This window comes from Nerophis ophidion, linkage group LG15, assembly GCF_033978795.1.
Source record: "Nerophis ophidion isolate RoL-2023_Sa linkage group LG15, RoL_Noph_v1.0, whole genome shotgun sequence".
Taxonomy (NCBI): domain Eukaryota; kingdom Metazoa; phylum Chordata; class Actinopteri; order Syngnathiformes; family Syngnathidae; genus Nerophis; species Nerophis ophidion.
In genome coordinates, this window is record NC_084625.1 from 26956666 (window position 1) to 26977877 (window position 21212).

The 21212-nt window shown below is 40.7% G+C and overlaps 1 protein-coding gene across 1 annotated transcript; it reads left to right on the plus strand.

The window, feature by feature from the left end:
* The first annotated feature begins 1803 nt into the window (after positions 1-1803).
* Positions 1804-16460, plus strand: LOC133569848 (armadillo repeat-containing protein 3-like). The gene is made up of 16 exons (XM_061922466.1): positions 1804-2000; positions 2063-2180; positions 2269-2391; positions 2466-2528; positions 2604-2776; positions 8219-8413; positions 8483-8702; positions 8768-8920; positions 11869-11977; positions 12052-12301; positions 13643-13779; positions 13861-14029; positions 14101-14195; positions 14281-14439; positions 15833-15995; positions 16061-16460. The coding sequence occupies exons 1-16, from the start codon at positions 1941-1943 to the stop codon at positions 16265-16267; spliced, it is 2394 nt and encodes a 797-aa protein (XP_061778450.1). The 5' UTR covers positions 1804-1940; the 3' UTR covers positions 16268-16460.
* Positions 16461-21212: the final 4752 nt, after the last annotated feature.

Consider the following 21212-nt stretch of genomic DNA (forward strand, 5'->3'; position numbering starts at 1 on the left):
CACACTGTCCAATGTTTTCACAAAGATAAAATAAGTCATATTTTTGGTTCGTTTAATAGTTAAAATAAATTTATATTATTGCAATCAGTTGATAAAACATTGGCCTTTACAATTATAAAAGCTTTAAAAAAAAAATCTACTACTCTGCTAGCATGTCAGCAGACTGGGGTAGATCCTGCTGAAATCCTATGTATTGAATGAATACAGAATAATTTTGAATCGGAAAAATATTGTTTTTGAATCGAGAATCGAATCCAATCGAAAAAAATCTATATTATCGAATCGTGACCCCAAGAATCGATATTGAATCGAATCGTGGGGCACCCAAAGATTCACAGCCCTAATATGTGTATATATATATATATATATATATATATATATATATATATATATATATATATATATATATATATATATATATATATATATATAAATACACACATGCACGCACGCGCACACACACACATGTATTACAGTAATAGCCTAATGAAGGGAAATTAAAATTAGAGCCAAAATAACACATTTACATCAATATGATTCAAATGGAGGGGAATGTCCAAATTTTAGCCCAATGTCCCAATGAGGAACATTTTAAAATAAAAGACCTGCCAAGGGAAATTTGTGAATAAGAGAATGCCAAAATTTGAAATAGAGGAAAATTTCTAAATTTAAAACAAACTTGGTGATAGATAACATGTGTGTTGAATACAAAAACTTTAATTGTTTTCTTGTTTGTATACTTTTCAAATTTCTTTTAGTCAGACAATATACATTCGGAACATCCATCCATCCTTCCATCTATTGTACCGACAATACATTGTCTGATAGAAGAACGTTGCATTGTATGTGTCTCTAATGTTCTAAAGAAAATGTTAAAATTAAACCCAAAAGTTCCACAGCCAGGCATAGTCAAAGTTGGAGCTTGTTGAGTAAAATGTCAAAATGGGAGCCATTCGAACATACACCTATAAGTGATGATAAGTGATAAGTCAATAATAAGCGACAAGTGAAACGTCAAAATAAAAGATAATAAATGGGTTCTACTTGTATAGCGCTTTTCTACCTTCAAGGTACTCGAATCGCTTTGACACTACTTCCACATTTACCCATTCACACACACACTCACACACTGATGGCTGGAGCTGCCATGCAAGGTGCTAACCAGCACCCATCAGGAGCAAGGGTGAAATGTCTTGCTCAGGACACAACGGACGTGACGAATGGGGATTGAACCAGGGACCCATCTTATGATAAATGTCAAAATTGCCAAATACAAAACTGCTGTTCTATGGGGGAGGTGCCTTAGAAACATATGCACTTTGTACACGTCAGTTTGAGGCACAAATTAAATGTAATATGTTGAATAAGACTTAATCTCAAGTTAAAGTGAAACAAGTAAATGATTTTACTCTACTTAAAACTGAGAAAGAGCTCCAAGAAAATTTATTGCACGTATTTCAGGTCCTGCACTTTGTAGAAGGTCCCTATACTGGCGCCGGTTGCTCGGGGTAACCAATGTTAACTATTCAGTACAATGAAACTCGATTTGGAGCTCATTATAAGGTATTGGTGTATTCTCGTCTCTTTTTTTGTCGTCCCATAATTTTGCATGTGTTATTGATGAGAAGAGGTCGTCTAAAGTTAAATTGAGGTTAAACAGTGTCGTCACCGTGCAACTACGTCTCGTATTTTTGTCACCAAGGAAGCTGACCGTGCAAAAAAGCGATCAGTTTGGCGACGACGTCACCTTAACTTTATTAACGTGTGGCTCATTACAGAAAACTTTTGAGATTTTTTAAAATCCTCCTTAGACGTTGAACGGTGCTATTCGCTAATAAATACAATACAATGACCCTAAATGTAATTAATATTGCACACGTTCAGGCTGCCAACTTATTCATGAAGTGTGCTGTGCAACGACGACACTCGCAGGCTGCACAATGGACAAGAAAGATAAGAAAGAAAGAAAGTCCAAGTGTGAAACTCCGTGCAGGGAGGCGGTAAGACACTTGTGTGTGCACTTTTTGTCTGTGTGCCTTCCGCAAGTTGTGTGTCTTTCCAGTTTGAGCCACTGCACATCACTGTCAAAACAAAAACGACCTTAGTTCTTCTGCTGAGCTCACCTGAAGACAACGTTGTGGGTATTGCATGTGAAGCAATCTACGGTTTTGCAGAGAAAGGTGCCCGGAATGATCATTTGTCACACTCATGCAGACAAGACACTGTTGTTTTTGATACATGTGTTTTGTCTCCCCCTGCTGGGGGTAGATGATATGAAGGTGTATTTAATGAAGCTTGGTGTACTGGAGCCTCTCAGTCAGCTCATCAGTCACAGCAACGAGTTGGTCAGACGCAATGCATTCATGGTTTTAAGCAGAATGGTCACAGACAGTATGTAAACCACACAAATACACACTTGTTTAGTAGATTTGAGTCGAGTTAAATTGTATCCCTCCCCCCCAAAGGCACTGTTGTCAAGGCCCTGCAAAAAATGGCCGTCGTCCCACCAATTATTAAACTACTTGATGGTGAGTTTTCTCGACATACCTTCTATAATCTCCTGTATTTTACTGATTGGACTCTACCCTCTCCAATTCCATAAGATGCAGTTATCAAAGAGTACGGGACACTGTGCCTGTCCTTTCTGTCCGTGGATCCCACCTTCAAGGTCCAGATAGTTGAAAACAAAGGTCTGCCGCCATTAATCAAGCTCCTCTCCAGTTCCGAACCAGATGTTCAGAAGAACTCTCTTGAGACCATCTACAACCTGGTGCAAGTGAGTCTGCAAAGTTACTATTATACTGTGGAAATCAAACTGGGATTCAGTTTAAAGTAGTCAGTGTATGGCTCGTATTGCAAATTAGATTTACTCTTCACTGAAATAGACTCAACACAACCCCTATCACTATATCTGGCAAGACAAGTAAGTACCAAGAGAAATGGGTCTTGACTAGAGTCGACTATGATAGCGGAATAACGTCACAGTCTTCGGCTGGGAAATGTTACATTTTCTTAAATTGTCTCAATAAAATAAATATTGTGAGTTCAGCAAAGTCACATCAACTGATATTACATAATAAAATGCCCACATTTGAGTGTAGTCTCCCAAATAAAGGGAAATGTCAATATTTTAAAAAATGCCAATAAAATAAATATTGAAATTTAAGCACAGTAAAGTTACACATCAAATAAAGTCCTAATGTCACAATAAGATAAATACCCATATTTGAGCCGAGTGTTCCGAATGAAGGGAAATGATCACAATTGGTTGGCTCCTTATGGAAATATCTAAATTGACTCCAAATGTCACAATACAAGAAATACCAAAATATGAGTCCGCTGAAGTCATGTATAATTGAAGGTAATTGTCCCAATGGCACATTTCAATGTTGTTCCATACAAAAGAAAATATCAAAATTGTCTTGAAATGTCCCAATAAGAGAAATATCAAAATTTGAGCCCAGTGAACTCCCATATGCAATAAGATCCATATGTCCCAATAAGACAAAATTACCAAATTCAAATTCAGTATCCCAAAGAAAGGTACGTGTTAATATTTGTTTGCTCCATATGTATTGATGGGGGAAATGTCTGAATTTACTCCAAATGTCCCAATAAGAGAAATACCAAAGCTTGAGTCCATAAAATTATTTGTCAAATGTACTGTCTGTATATGTGTCAATGACAAAATTTAAGCAATGTGTCCCAAATGAAGAAAAATGTCAAAATTGGCTCAAAATGTCCCAATTACAAAAATATCAACATTTGAGCCCATTTCAGTCACAAAGGAAATGTCAAACCAAGAGAAATTAACACATTTGAGTACAGCGTTCCAAATAAAAGGAAATGTCAAAATGGGGATAGCTCTACATCTACTGCTAAGAGAACTGTCGAAATTGACTCTAAATGTCCCAACAAGAGACACACCAAAACATGCCAAATTGTAGCCAAATGTCCTAATGGTATAATTAGGACAATTAGGACATCCTCTCTGAGCTGCTACCTTACCGTGGTAGAGGAGTTTGTGTGTCCCCATGATCCTAGGAGCTATGTTGTCTGGGGGCTTTCATGCCCCCTGGTAGGGTCTCCCAAGACAAACAGGTCCTAGCCGAGTGATCAGACAAAGAGCAGCTCAAAGACTTCTATGGAATTACAACAAAATGAACTCAGATTTCCCTCGCCCGGACGCGGGTCACCGGGGCTCCGCTCTGGAGCCAGGCCCGGAGTTGGGGCACGATGGCGAGCGCCTGGTGGCCGGGCCTGTCCCCATGGGGCCCGGCCGGGCACAGCCCGAAGAGGCAACGTGGGTCATCCCTCCAATGGGCTCACCACTCATAGGAGGGGCCATAGAGGTCGGGTGCATTGTGAGCTGGGCGGAAGCCGAAGGCAGGGCACTTGGCGGTCCGATCCTCGGCTACAGAAGCTAGCTCTTGGGACGTGGAACGTCATCTCACTGGGGGGTAAGGAGCCTGAGCTAGTCCGCGAGGTAGAGAAGTTCCGGCTGGATATAGTCGGACTCACCTCGACGCACAGCAAGGGCTCTGGAACCAGTTCTCTCGAGAGGGACTGGACCCTCTTCCACTCTGGCTGGGGTGGAAATTCTCGTTGCCCCCCGGCTCAAAGCCTGCACGTTTGAGTTCAACCTAGTGGACGAGAGGGTAGCTTCTCTTCGCCTTCGGGTGGGGGGACGGGTCCTGACTGTTGTTTGTGCTTACGCACCAAACAGCAGTTCAGAATACCCACCCTTTTTGGGAACGCTCGAGGGAGTACTGGAAAGTGCTCCCCCGGGTGATTCCCTTGTCCTACTGGGGGACTTCAACGCTCATGTTGGCAACGACAGTGAAACCTGGAGAGGCGTGATTGGGAAGAATGGTCGCCCGGATCTAAACCCGAGTGGTGTTTTGTTATTGGACATTTGTGCTCGTCACGGATTGTCCATAACGAACACCATGTTCAAACACAAGGGTGTCCATATGTGCACTTGGCACCAGGACACCCTAGGCCGCAGTTCCGTGATCGACTTTGTAGTTGTGTCATCGGATTTGCGGCCTTATGTTTTGGACACTCGGGTGAAGAGAGGGGCGGAGCTTTCTACCGATCACCACCTGGTGGTGAGTTGGCTGCGATGGTGGGGGAGGATGCCGGACAGACCTGGCAGGCCCAAACGCATTGTGAGGGTCTGCTGGGAACGTCTGGCAGAGTCTCCTGTCAGAGAGAGTTTCAATTCACACCTCCGGGAGAACTTTGAACATGTCACGAGGGAGGTGCGGGACATTGAGTCCGAGTGGACCATGTTCCGAACCTCTATTGTCGAGGCGGCTGATTGGAGCTGTGGCCGCAAGGTTGTTGGTGCCTGTCGTGGCGGTAATCCCAGAACCCGTTGGTAGACACCAGCAGTGAGGGATGCCGTCAAGCTGAAGAAGGAGTCCTATCGGGTTCTTTTGGCTCATAGGACTCCGGAGGCAGTGGACGGGTACCGACGGGCCAAGCGGTGTGCAGCTTTAGCGGTCGCGGAGGCAAAAACTCGGACATGGGAAGAGTTCGGGGAAGCCATGGAAAACGACTTCCGGACGGCTTCGAAGCGATTCTGGACCACCATACGCCGCCTTAGGAAGGGGAAGCAGTGCACTATCAACACCGTGTATGGTGCGGATGGTGTTCTGCTGACTTCGACTGCGGATGTTGTGGATAAGTGGAGGGAATACTTCGAAGACCTCCTCAATCCCACCAACACGTCTTCCTTTGAGGAAGCGGTGCCTGGGGAATCTGTAGTGGACTCTCCTATTTCTGGGGCTGAGGTCGCTGAGGTAGTTAAAAAGCTCCTCGGCGGCAAGGCCCCGGGGGTGGATGAGACCCGCCCGGAGTTCCTTAAGGCTCTGGATGCTGTGGGGCTGTCTTGGTTGACAAGACTCTGCAGCATCGCGTGGATATCGGGGGAGGTACCTCTGGATTGGCAGACCGGGGTGGTGGTCCCTCTCTTTAAGAAGGGGGACCGGAGGGTGTGTTCCAACTATCATGGGATAACACTCAGCCTTCCCGGTAAGGTTTATTCAGGTGTACTGGAGAGGAGGCTTCGCTGGATAGTCGAACCTCGGATTCAGGAGGAACAGTGTGGTTTTCGTCCTGGTCGTGGAACTGTGGACCAGCTCTATACTCTCGGCAGGGTTTTTGAGGGTGCATGGGAGTTTGCCCAACCAGTCTACATGTGCTTTGTGGACTTGGAGAAGGCATTCGACCGTGTCCCTCGGGAAGTCCTGTGGGGAGTGCTCAGAGAGTATGGGGTACCGGACTGTCTTATTGTGGCAGTCCGCTCCCTGTATGATCAGTGTCAGAGCTTAATCCGCATTGCTGGCAGTAAGTCGGACACGTTTCCAGTGAGGGTTGGACTCCGCCAAGGCTGTCCTTTGTCACCGATTCTGTTCATAACTTTTATGGACAGAATTTCTAGGCGCAGCCAAGGCGTTGAGGGGATCCGGTTTGGTGGCCACGGGATTAGGTCTCTGCTTTTTGCAGATGATGTGGTCCTGATGGCTTCATCTGACCGGGATCTTCAGCTCTCACTGGATCGGTTCGCAGCCGAGTGTGAAGCGACCGGAATGAGAATCAGCACCTCCAAGTCCGAGTCCATGGTTCTCACCCGGAAAAGGGTGGAGTGCCATCTCCTGGTTGGGGAGGAGACCCTACCCCAAGTGGAGGAGTTCAAGTACCTAGGAGTCTTGTTCACGAGTGGGGGAAGAGTGGACCGTGAGATCGACAGGCGGATCGGTGCGGCGTCTTCAGTAATGCGGACGTTGTATCGATCCGTTGTGGTGAAGAAGGAGCTGATCCGGAAGGCAAAGCTCTCAATTTACCGGTTGATCTACGTTCCCATCCTCACCTATGGTCATGAGCTTTTGGTCATGACCGAAAGGATAAGATCACGGGTACAAGCAGCCGAAATGAGTTTCCTCCGCCGGGTGGCGGGGCTCTCCCTTAGAGATAGGGTGAGAAGCTCTGCCATCCGGGAGGAACTCAAAGTAAAGCCGCTGCTCCTTCACATCGAGAGGAGCCAGATGAGGTGGTTCGGGCATCTGGTCAGGATGCCACCCGAACGCCTCCCTAGGGATGTGTTTAGGGCACGTCCAGTTGGTAGGAGGCCACGGGGAAGACCCAGGACACGTTGGGAAGACTATGTCTCCCGGCTGGCCTGGGAACGCCTCGGGATCCCCCGGGAAGAGCTAGACGAAGTGGCTGGAGATAGGGAAGTCTGGGCTTCCCTGCTTAGGCTGCTGCCCCCGCGACCCGACCTCGGATAAGCGGAAGATGATGGATGGATGGATGGATGGATGGATGGATGGATGGTATAATTTAAGCACATTGTACCAAATGAAGTGAAATGTCAAAATTGGCTCCAAATATCTTAGTAAGGGAAGTATCAAAAGTTTATCCGAGTAAAGGCACGTCACAACTTAAACTATGTAAGGGTATTATTGAGGTCAGGGAGAAGTGTAAATTGGCTCCAAATGTCCTGATAGGGCAAATATAATACTTTTAGACAAAAAACAAAATTTCCACAAGCCACAGGCATCCCTGACATGAAATCCAATTTTAAAGTAGTCAGTGTATGGCTTGTATTGCAAATTAGATTTACTCTTCACTGAAATAGACTCAACACAACCCCTATCACTGTATCTGGCAAGACAAGCAAGCACCAAGAGAAATGGGTCTTGACTGGAGTCAATTATGATAGTGGTATAACGTCACAGTCTTCGGCTGGGAAATGTTACATTTTCTCAAATTGTCCCAATAAAATGAATATTAAAGCATGAGTTCAGCAAGGTCACATCAACTGATATTACATAATAAAATGCCCACATTTGAGTGTATGTAGTCTCCCAAATAAAGGGAAATGTCAATCTTTTAAAAAATGCCAAAAAAATAAATATTGAAATTTAAGCCCAGTAAAGTTACACATCAAATAAAGTCCAAATGTCACAATAAGATAAATACCCATATTTGTGCCGAGTGTTCCGAATGAAGGGAAATGATCACAATTGGTTGGCTCCTTATGTATTATAGGTATTTTGGCATCCCTGACATGAAATCCAATTTTTTCCATACAATTTCCTGGCCTGCTTACTCCAAATATCTCTATAGTGGAAATATATATAACTGTTGGTAAAATGTTATAACATTTTGAATGTCTTCTCGTTGTTTCTGCTCTGCTCTGTCAATAAAGAACAGCCAATTTTGGTCTGCAGTACGAGAGCTGGGCGGGGTCTCTTTACTTCTAGAGCTGCTTAATTCGCAGTATGTTGTCATTCAGCAGCTGGCTGTAAAGACATTAAAAAAAGTCACCACTGATAAAGACTCACACGGTGTTCTGAGAAAAGAGCAAGGGCCCGAAAAGCTTGTTGAGGTCCTCAAAAACGAGGTTGGTATTTTGTGAATCTTTTCCTTGTGCTGCTACTTTGTTGATTACGATTGTTTACATCACTAACAGACCTTGCAGGACCTCCATGTTGACGCCTTGCAGATTATTGCTAACTGCATAAGTGATAGTGACATTTTCCAGCTAGTCCAGAATGCAGGAGGACTCCCCCTGCTGATGACGCTTGTTCTTCCCCCTAAATTGCCTGACGCGGAGTCCGGTCCTGTTAAATGCATGAGTCATGAAATCCAGTCCACTGCCGTTGAATGTGTCTCCAGGGCTGCTCAGATTCGTAAGCATAGAACTAAACATTGGCATCCAAGTAAGGCTAGTGTTATATGTTCTACTTGTGTGCAGCGGAATCTCACAAAGTTCTTCATGAGCTGAAGGCTGAGGAGATTCTGCTGGATCTTCTGACAGTGGGCAACGATGGTTTGAAAATATTGGCTTGTCAAGCTGTGGCCGCCATGAGCTCCTTCCTGACCAGCAAAGAACACTTCAGGGAATTAGGTACCGAATTCAAGTCAATGTTATTTACATAACCCCAGTTCACAATGGAAGTGAACTGGGCACAAGTCAAGGAACTGTACACACTAGTCTAGAAGTAAAGTCATACTGTACACCAACAACTGCCAAACATTTGAAGGAAAAACTACCACTCGGGAAGTCTTTTGTCTCTACCGGTGGAGTTGAGATAGACGGACGGAGAAAATGGAATAGAGAGGTTTAACAACTGGAAGAAACAAAATAACAAGTGTCCTATGATGACTAAGGATGGGAACTTTTCACTTTTAAATTGATACGGTACCTATTCTAATCCAAAGATGTATTCTATTCCAAAAGCTGATACCTGGAAAAAGACTCAGGTACTCGACAGTACCAATTTTTGGTACTTCTGTCTGTGTTCATGTATTAACAAGTATTAATTTGTTTAATAATGTAACATTTTTGTATTTAACATTTAAAAGTTATTATGATAACTGCTGTTCAGTTGTTGTATATTAATTTCTTACCTTTCAGATGCTGATTTACAAGTATTGTATAGTAAACTTCGCATGCAGTTGTTATTCCTGGATGTCAGATGGCAGTACTATATAGACTACTGTAGATTAAATAGTCAGGGAGTAATCTTTGTCATTAAGCTGAATTTAGTCTTTTTATGCGCCTTTAAAAAATACTGTAAGTTTTGTACTTATTACACACCGGCTGTTTGAGTGTAACATGCATCGCAGTTGCAGTTTATGTAACCAAATTTGGAGGGGTTCAAATTACCATGTAAAATCGCTAATGCTAATCAGTAGCATATCTATGGCCAATCCAATGTAAGTTTTGAAAAGTGGAGCCTTTATGTACAGTACAGGCCAAAAGTTTGGACACACCTTTTCCTCATTTAATGTTTTCTTTATTTTCATTACTATTTACATTGTAAATGGTCACTTAAGACATCACAATTATGAATGAACACATGTGGAGCTATGTACTTAACAAAAAAGGTAAAATAACTGAAAACATGTTCCTTCAAAATAGCCACCCTTTTCTCTGATTACTGCTTTGCACGCTCTTGGCATTCTCTCGAAGAGCTTCAAGCACATCAGTGAAGTAAAAACCATTTTAGGTGACTACCACTCATCGAGAGAATGCCAATAGTGTGCGAAAAAGTAATCAAACGGTGGCTATTTGGAAGGAACTCGAATATAAAAGTTTTCAGTTATTTCACCTTTTTTTTGTTAAGTACATAACTCCACGTGTTCAGTCACAGTTTTGATGCCTTTGGTGACAATATACAATGTAAATAGTCATTAAAATAAAGAAAAGACATTCAACGAGAAGGTGTGTCCAAACTTTTGGCCTGTACTGTATGTTTAACTTTTTTCTATTGGGTATATTTGCTTTGTTGGGATGGAAAATTACCGAGTCGACTCTTAGTGCTACTTCACTGCTTGTTTGCCTGCCAAGTGTTTGAGCCGGCCGAGTCTGTAACTAAATGTAACGTCACGTGCAACAAAAGTACAGACACATGGCAGCGTTTCATTTTATGTGAATCGATATCCAGTAGTACTGTCAGAGTACGGTTGCTGCCTATAAAATTAAAAAAATTCGGTACCCATCCCTAATGATGACAGCAACGACACAAAAATTGGCCTGCTGCCTGCACCACTGTCACCAGCCTAACCACCACCAGTAATAATCGAATACAATGTGGAGGTGCAATGGTCCCCCTGTTGGCCGTATGTACAAAAGCCGGGAGAACCACCCACAGGGGAAACAGGAACACACAAAAAAAATGAGGAGATAGTGACATACTACACCAGGCCTGGGCAATTATTTTGAATCGGGGGCCACATTTAGAGACAAAAATGTGTCTGGGTGCCGGTATACCTATTTTTAGGGACACTAATACAAAACTTCACAATAATGTCTGATTGAATGCTAAAAACGATATGGCAGACCACCTTAAAAAACGTAATGGAATTTTAAATTTTTCTATGGACGATAAAACACTGAATATTGACAAAATATGAATGTCACACCCCCTTTTGATTGACATATTTTACAATCAAGTGAAACGCAACAACAATTCAACAAACAGTGAAATATTAACGAAGGGTACAAAGTAAACCCACCTAAAATCTGTTATATCTGATATATCACTAAGCTTTAGAACTTTGTTGTAAAATGCTCCTTGCGCATTTGTGGAAATGCTTCCCGCCCACAGCCCACACTGCTTGGTGCCTCGTCTGAGCAGCTGTGACGTAGATGACCATAGTAACTAATTAGATCACCATAGTAACTAGTATATCATCCATAAGCACAGATTCCAAGCATTGAAATACTTTGTATAGTTGAAGACTTACGGTCATTAGAAAACATCACTGCACAGTATAGCTCAGTTGGCAGAGCGGCCGTGCCAGCAACTTCAGGGTTTCAGGTTCGATCCCCACTTCTGCCAACCTAGTCACTGTCGTTGTGTCCTTGGGCAAGACACTTTACCTACCTGCTCCCAGTGCCACCCACACTGGTTTGAAAAATGTAACTTAGATATTGGGTTTCACTATGTAAAGCGCATTGAGTCACTAGAGAAAAGTGCTATATAAATATAATTCACTTCACTTCCCCTCACTTCATCATAATGGCAGCTACGCTTTCCATCTTAAAGATTTAAAAACAATATTTGGGAATGTCCGGCGGGCCAGATTGAAAAGCTTAACGGGGCTGCATGTGGCCCCTGGGCCTTAATTAGCCCAGGTCTGTACTACAAGGATTGGTGAGTGACCCGAATATAAGACATTATACTTTTTCTCTCGTAAAATGCTATTGAAACGGGTCATTCACTAACCAAGTCAGAGGATTTCTCCCTGTCACACACCATTTAAAAAAAAAAAGTGTCATCTCATGTTCAACACTGATAACATAAACCAGAACTGTACGGGATTTAAGTGTGTTTTTGTGTGATTCAGGTCTTTTACCTGTTCTGATACGCTTCCTAAGCAGTCACAATTTGGCATTGAGAGGGGAAGCAGTGCAGGCCCTTGCCAACCTCACTTCTGGAAACAAACTCAACACTGTGTAAGATTTACACAAAATAAAAATCTACTTTTTTTCTGCCGGACTTTAACAAACAAATTGTCTGTCATCTACAGGGCAATCTATGAGGCAAGAGGACTTAGGCGCCTTATACGGCGACTCGGTGACACCTGTCCCAGAACGGTAGCCAATGCTGCAGCCATACTTTGCAGGATAGCAGGACAGGAGGCCATTCGATGCGACGTGTTGTCACACGGTGCCATGCCAGCGCTGGTGAAGCCTTTAAAATCAACAGACGCACAAGTCCTCATCAATGCTACCTTGTGTATCTGTGAGCTGGCGTTCAGCGCTGAGGCCAGGGCACAGGTTAGTGTGTGTGTGTGTGTGTGGCTCAACTAACTTTGGCTTCCGTGTACAATGCAACCTATGAAGTCATAAATACAGAGGTAATTTACCACTTTATGATGAGACTAAATAAAACTAAAAGTAAAACGACTCATCCTTTGACAGACAGGTAAAAGAAAGGGAACTGTTCGGTGTTACTGGGTGATGTTTTAGCAGTAGTGTTAGAATATACTGTTAACAAAGACAAAGAAAACACTATAATAAGAGTAGATCAAACTAAAGCAAAGTAAAACTACTCATCCTTTGACAGAGAGGTGAAAAAAAGGGATCTGTTGTTTGTCACCATGCGGTGTGTAAATGGTATAGGTGGAATTGTATAAAAAGCTAAATAATAAGCAATGCACTGTAAAATAAGACTAAATAAAACTAATAAAACGCAAAACTCCAAAGACATGCATCTGGGGTTAGGTTGATTGGCAACACTAAATTGGCCCTAGTGTGTCAATGTGAGTGTGAATGTTTTCTGTCTATCTGTGTTGGCCTTGTGATGAGGTGGTGACTTGTCCAGAGTGTACCCCGCCTACCGCCCGAATGCAGCTGAGGTAGGCTTCAGCGACCCCCCGTGACCCCAAAAGGGACAAGCGGTAGAAAATGGATGAATGGATGGACAACGCAAAACTACGCATTCTTTGACAGACACATAAATGGAAAAGGAACTGTCGAGTGTTACTTGCTGGTGTTGTAGAAGTTATCGCTGGAGTCATCTGTGAAAATGCAAAATAATAAGCAAAACACTGTATAATAAAACTAAATCAAACCATCCATCCATCCATTTCCTACCGCTTAAACAAGACAGACAAGACTGAATAAAACTTAGATAAAGACAGAACTACTCATTACTTGCAGACGCATATTGGAAATTGGAACTTTTAAGTGTCACCTAGTAATATTTAAGAGAGATTGCTGGAATTGTCTATGAAATACAGCCAAAGATAAGCAAAACACTGTATATTAAGACTAAATAAAACTGATATAAAGTAGAACGACTCATCTTTTGATGAAAAGGTAATGAAAAGGGAACTGTTGAGCGACGGTCAAGAAACAAAAGCAAAACATCCTGTAATAAAACTAAATAAAACTAAAATAAAGTAAAAACTACTCATCCTTTGTCAGACAAGTCATGGAAAGGAATCAGTTTTGTGAGGTTTTAGAGGTAAAAAAAAAGCCAGAGACTAAGCAAAAACACAATTGCTGAGTTAGTTTTTTTTGATAGAAGCTATATGTGTACACTTTGTCTCCGGCACATGTTTGTATTATCATTTTGAAGGGGAATCTTACCAAGTCTTTCTCAACATACTGTAGCTATGGAAAGCTAATGGTCTCGAGCCTCTGGTCATTTTGCTGCGATCCAGTCACATGGAGGTGCTGCGCTGCACGTGTATGGCAATCAGTGTGTGTGCAAAGGATGAGCCCATGGCTGTGGAAATGTGTAAATTTGGGTGAGATGCTCCAACTACCACACATTTCCGTCCATTTCAGGTGTCCTAATACGTCTGTGGCATGCTTTCGGTGTGTTTCAGAGCACTGGGAATGCTTCAAGAAATCAACCAGTCGGAGAATAGTAAGAGCAAGTTCGGCGAGTTTGCCTTGAACAGTCTCATTCAATCCAGTTTGTCTCTCAAATTTGGTCTGACGGACTGTTTGGCGTCCACTGATGTGATCACTGATGGGTTCTACGATGCTGGGAAGGTGTGTGAATTATTTTTGTTTTTTTTCTGTTTGCATCAATTAAAAACCTTACTACATTATCTGTATTTCAGTCCGGGTTTAGCCAGAAAGTTTTGACTCTTGAAGAACTTTCAATGGAGCCTGTCAACCAAAGCTTGCCCATAATTGCCGTCAACGCATCAACTAAGTATGTATGCTGACTTCTACATGTTTTATAAGGAAAACATAGACAAAGTTAATTCAGGCTCTTTTTTTTTTTTTTTTTTACATAGGAACAGTGAGGATGGAGCGCAACCGAAAAATGAGGTCCAGTTTGAGTCTCCTCATGGGAAAATGATAAATGACGTCGGGTTGCAGCTTCTAGTTAAAGAGGTCAAAGAGTCCATCTTGCTTTTGAATGATGAAGTGGCGCAATATGCTGCCCTGGCATGGTAAATATTTACTAGGTTCAACTCAGATACTGCAGAGTAAAGTAGTGCAATTCGGAGCTAAACTAAAATTTGATGGTCCTAAATGTAAAATAAAACTAAATCTACATAAATTAACTCACATGTGTGTGATTTTACCACATTACATTACCAATAAAATTATACACAAAGCAAACTATAACCTGCTACCCAAGAATATATAAAAATTCTTCTCAACAAAAGAGGAGAAATATAATCTTAGAGAAAAATGTAATTTAAAACATTTGTACGCACGTCCAACACTTAAGACCTTCAGTATATCAGTATGTGGAATTAAATTGTAGAAAGGATTAAGCAAAGCAATCAAACAATGTACTAATATGATTCACTTCAAGAAACTCTTCAAACTGGAAGTGTTTACAAAGTACAAAAATAACCAAGATAAACATTCTGAATTTATTCACCCATTCATTCTTTCATTCTCGAAATAATCTTACTTATCCCATCATATGGAATAAAACTTCACCAATTATTTATTTATTTATTTGTATTGTGATTACTTATGGAGTATATTGTGATTACATTGAGAACAGGAAGTGAACAAATTTTTTTTAGCAACTGTTATGTAAAAGAAAAGAGGTAGGAATAAATAAGCTCAGCTTCTTCCTACTCCTTTTCGAACCTGTTGAAAAGAGAAACTGGAAATTGTGATGTATCATGACGTATGCTTGCATGTTCCAAATAAACTTAAACTCAACACAATTCATTACTGTACCACATTATATGTGATTAGAACCATAGAATGACAATTAGCATATGAGGGATAGATCTGGCTGCTTACACTTAAAATAAGCAAATGCTGAATGGAGCCAAATGCATATTGACCAATTATTGATTATTTTCACTTTTTTCTTGTGTTGACCATCAGTTTCTTAAACAATACATACTGATTAAAGTTGAAGATGTGTCTAATAAATATGAATAATGTCAGCAATACCTATTAAACGCCACTAGGCGACAGCATCACTGTGCAAACTTTAACCTCGTAATTGGGTTTTACTTTATGTAGTTTACAGTGCTTCAAATGACGGCTACCAAATCCTGTATTGCATCGGCAATTTCACATTGCAAATTCCAACACCTCCAAATCTGGTAATTCAAAGTACACTCAAACAGGTGGTGTTTAATTTATAAGTACACCAGTTACAAAAATTGGTAACGATGAGTGCCGATTTCGATTCCCCGGTACCGGGAATTGCTACTGTATTGGTTCAAATGTGAAAGATGTCCATCCCTAAAAGTGGTTAACTTCTCTTTATACTGTATGGCAGTAAGGACTTGATTGGATTGAAATTAAATGGATTTTAGAGGTTCCAGTGCGTCGTATAAATGTTGCTCTGCTTTGTCTTTGTATCAGGCGTGTTAGCGATGCCATGGGTGGCGCAATTGAGAAGGAAGATATGCACGGTTTCGGATGGCTGCTAGACATCTCCCTGCTTAAATTCCAACTGCAGTGTAACGTGGTCCCCATCGGCATGATCAGAAAGGGATTCTACTGTCACAGGGCACTTCTTTTCAAGGTAAGTCCTTAAACTCCATCCTGTTACTGACTATTCAGACTTTCACAAGTGTCCTTTTTATGCAGTACTTGGCTGACTGCATTGGCTTGAAGTGTACTTTGGTTCGAGGGCACAACAATCGAGCTTGGAATGAAATAGTCCTCTACAAAGAAGATCCCTCCAGTGATGAATACTCTATACAGCCATGTTGCTACATTGTGGACCTCATGCATGAGCCTGGAAACTTAATAAGATCAAACACCTCTGCAGCAATTCGTTACAACAGCATTTAGGTTATTATATGGATCATACTTCTAAGACTGTATATGAGGAAGTAAAAATGGAAACAGTAAATTAAGGCAAAAGCTAAAATAAATACTAAAAAAAATCACAACTAGATTTATTTTTATATCAAATTTATATGCTTTTTATACCAGCTAAGAGGAAATATTTTTTGCATCAGCTTATTTTTTATACACTCCCAACAACTGCATATAAAAACAAAACCAATAATAAAACATACAGTTAAACAAAGTGTGAGTTGTCCGTTGTTTTCTTTTTAGTATCATATTGACTAATTGTATAAATATTACACAACATTTTTGTCCTTTAACCGGGTTAGAAGCTATTTACCCAACAGGAAGCAATATGTGAAGATAGGCAAACACTTCTCCAGAGCTGAAAATACTTTGTGGCGTAACTCAGGGATCAATACTTGGACCAAAGTTGTTCAATCTCTATATAAACGACATTTGTAAATTTAAAAATGACTTAAACTTCGTATTATTCACAGATGAAGCGTTTTGTTCAGGAGAAAACACACAAGCTAATACAAATAACAGAAATGTACACATTAAATGGTTAAATTATGATGATTAAATTAAAGATGGTTTGACAAAAACAGATCATCTTTGAATCTCAGTAAAACTAAAATAATCCTATTCGGTAACAGTAGAAGAGAAAGTCAAACAGAAATACAAATAGACGGAGTAGATATTGAAAGGGTAAAAGAAAACACATTTTTGGATGTAACAATAGATGATAAAATGAACTGGAAATCTCAGGTAGATATATATGTAGCAGGTCTCGTACTTGCGTCTTCTGGATCAGTGACTTGTCGCACACTTCACACGGCGGTTTACAAATTTTAATCTTTTTACACAATACACATATTAGGCTTTGCAGCCCGTACTTGCAGTATTTTTAAAGAGTCTTTTTTGGATCTGGCTTTTCAGCACGCTCCTCTCCGTGTCGTCCGTCCTTCCCCATCACGGTCTCCCGCGCTGCTAATAAAGGAACAGGTGATTAGATAACTCGTTCCAGCTGAGATTATCCACTCACCTGTCAGCTGCTTCATGACCGATCTCTGCACACACCCCGCCAGCAGGGAACGTGCGGACCACGCCCCCTGCCACAATCCATCCATTTTTCTGCCGCTTATTCCCGTTCGGGGTCGCGGGGGGCGCTGGCGCCTATCTCAGCTACAATCGGGCGGAAGGCGGGGTACACCCTGGACAAGTCGCCACCTCATCGCAGGGCCAACACAGATAGACAGACAACATTCACACTCACATTCACACACTAGGGCCAATTTAGTGTTGCCAATCAACCTATCCCCAGGTGCATGTCTTTGGAAGTGGGAGGAAGCCGGAGTACCCGGAGGGAACGCACGCATTCACGGGGAGAACATGCAAACTCCACACAGAAAGATCCCGAGCCTGGATTTGAACCCAGGACTGCAGGACCTTCGTATTGTGAGGCAGACGCACTAACCCCTCTGCCACCGTGAAGCCCCCCTGCCACAATATACAACATAAAGTAGCAAGAAACACGTCAATAATGTATAAAGAAAAACATGTTCTCGACCAATAATCACTTCATATTTACTACTCGCTAGTGTTACCATCTCTGAGTATTGTGCAGAAATATGGGGAAACAATTACAAATGTGTGCTTCATTCACTAACGGTGTTACAAAAAAGCAATTAGAATAATACATAATGTTGGATATAGAGAACATACAAACCCTATATTGAATCCAAAATATTGAAATTTAAAACATTAAAACATTTGTATGCTCGTACAACACTTAAAACATTTAGTATATCAGTATGTGGAATTGAATTATGGAACTGACTAACCAAAGAAATCAAACAAAGCGCCAATATGATTCACTTTAAGAGACTGTTTGAACTACAAGTGTTCACAAAGTACACAGAACAATAATTATGATGAACATCTTGAACCCTTTTTTTTCTTTTGAGACAAAAATTATTTATGTATTTAATATTTGTTTACTTTCTATGATATATTATTAATTTATTATTTATTTATCAATTCACTGTTTAGTTACAGAGAACAAGGATATGAGATAAAATAATTATGGAATAAAAAGGAGTAGGATCAAATAAGCTCTGCTTCTTCCTACTCTTTTTTGGACATGCTGTAATGAACCAGCTTGAAATGTGTGATGCATTACATTCTATTGTATACAATGTTCCAAACAAACTGAAACTGCACTGAACTGAACATTTCTGTCAACGAAGGTGTCAGCTTTCTATCATTTTGATAGAAGGCTAATATAGCTAATACAGACACTTCATGTCTTGCCTTCATTATAACACTTATATTAGGCTTTTAATTTTTTGCAGCTCCACACAGATTTTTTTGTTTATTGTATTTTTGCTTCAATGTCGCTCATTTGATATTTCAACACTCTTCCAACCCCTCTAGACCAGACTTGGGCAAATTAAGGCCCGGGGGCCACATGAGGCCCGGTGAGCTTTTAAATCTGGCCCGTCAAACATTCCCAAATACTTTTTTTTAGATATTTAAGATGGAAAGTGTAGCTGCCATTATGATGTGCAGTCACGTTTTCTAATGATCGTAAGTCTTCAACTATACAAAGTATTTCAATGGTTGGAATCTGCGCTTATGGATGATATACTAGTTACTATGGTAATCTAGTTAGTTACTATGGTAATCTAGTTAGTTACTATGGTAATCTAGTTAGTTACTATGGTAATCTAGTTAGTTACTATGGTCATCTAATTAGTTACTATGGTCATCTACGTCACAGCGTTTCCACATACGCAGAAGGAGATTTTCACAATAAAGTCCTAAAGCAGGGGTGTCAAAGTCAAATACAGAGTGGGCCGAAATTTGAAACTGAACAATGCCGCGGGCCAAGGTTGAACAAATGAACCTTTTAATAGGGACCCAAACAAGTTTTGCATTGAATATCGAACAAGCAAGGCTTATATAACTTTATAGTGACATGCAAAATCAAGTTTCAAATAATAATTATAATACTAAAAAAATATCAATGGCATATCAAATACAATTTTAATAAAAATTGAGTGCCTCTTTTCTATTTGCAGCCTTCTGAGGTAAATATCAAAATAAACTTTCCACAGGCTAATAATACATTCGAAAATAAAGTAACAATAATGAATGAATCAAACATTCAAGCCTTGAAGTAGCAAGAGAAAGTGCATGAACAAATTGTTAATTATTGCTCAGTTTGCTACACTGATTTGCTTTACTCCTGAATATGGAACAAGCAATACTTATATAACTTAATAGTGCAAAATCAACTTTCAAAAAACAAGCAAAAAAACAAATAAATACAATTTAAATAAAACATTTAATGCCTCTTTTCTATTTGCAGCCTTCTGAGGTAAATATCAACATCACATTTTTCCACAGGGTGATAAATCTTAAAATAAAATAACAGTGCGATGGGTAGGGTTGGGGGTGGGGGGTGCATATTGTAGTGTCCCAGAAGAGTTAGTGCTGCAAGGGGTTGTGGGTATTTGTTCTGTTGTGCCTATGTTGTGTTACGGTGCGGATATTCTTCCGAAATGTGTTTTTCATTCTTGTTTGGTGTGGGTTCACAGTGTGGCGCATATTTGTAACAGTGTTAAAGTTGTTTGTACCGCCACACTAAGTCTGACCTGTATGGTTGTTGAGCAAGTATGCCTGGCATTCACTTTAGTGTGTGTATAAGTCGCATATATTGTATGACTTGTCCAGCACGCTGTTTGTATTGAGGAAAAGCGGACGTGACAACATATTGTAGACAACGCTAAAGGCAGTGCCTTTTAGGCATGCCCCCAATATTGTTGTCCGGGTGGAAATCTGGAGAAATTCACGGCGGGCCAGAGTTTGACACCCATGTCCTAAAGCTTAGTGATGTATAGAATAGAATAGAAAGTACTTTATTGATCCCTGGGGGAAATTCAGCAAATATCAGATGTAGTTTTTTTTTTTTTTTTACCCTTTGCGTTCATAGTTCACTGTTTGTTGCATTTTTATTGTGTTTCACTTGATTGTAAAATATGTCGATCGAAAGGGGGTGTGACATTCATAGTTTGTCAATATTCAGTGTTTTATCATTCATAGAAAAATGTAAAAATTATATATTTTTTTTTAAGGCGGTCTGCCATAATGTTTTTAGCATTCAATCAGACATTATTGTGAGGTTTTGTATTAGTGTTCCTAAAAATAGGTATACCGGCACCCAGACACATTTTTTTCTGTAAATGTGCCCCCGAGCCAAAATAATTGCCCAGGCCTGCTCTAGACCCTGAATGTAAGACTACCTGTTGGGAAGAAAATATAGTCCTTGTGTCAATATGTTGTTTTTTGTAGTAATATATTAAATTTTTTTACACATATTTAAAGTTAAAGTACCAATGATTGTCACACACACACTTGATGTGGCAAATTTTTTCTCTGCATTTGATCCATCACCCTTGATCAAACGCTGGGAGGTGAGGGGAGCAGTCGGCAGCAGCGGTGGCCGCGCCCGGGAATAAGTTTGGGTCATTTAACCCCCAATATGGATTATTTTATAATTGTCAACAAACACCCTCAGGTCCGGTTAAGGTCCAAACATTTGACTATAATTAGATTTTCAAGATTATAATTTTTAGAGATTTCTCAGACTTTGAGAATGAATGCAGGATTGATAGATACAGTATATTTATTCATGGTACTGAAGAAATATAAATATATGCTCTTCAATGTTTTGTCGGAAAGGGGGTCTTGCACAGGTGGCCGATAAAACTAGAACTATATGCAGGTGCAGAAGAGCAAACTCGGGATTATATGCATTAAATATGTGCAATCAGTGTTGTGTTGCTTGTCTTTTCTGTCAGGTGTGCACCATATCAATCTTTTCTGCTTACTCAACAGCTTTTGGACTTTGGCCAGCAATTAAAACAGTAAAGCCAGT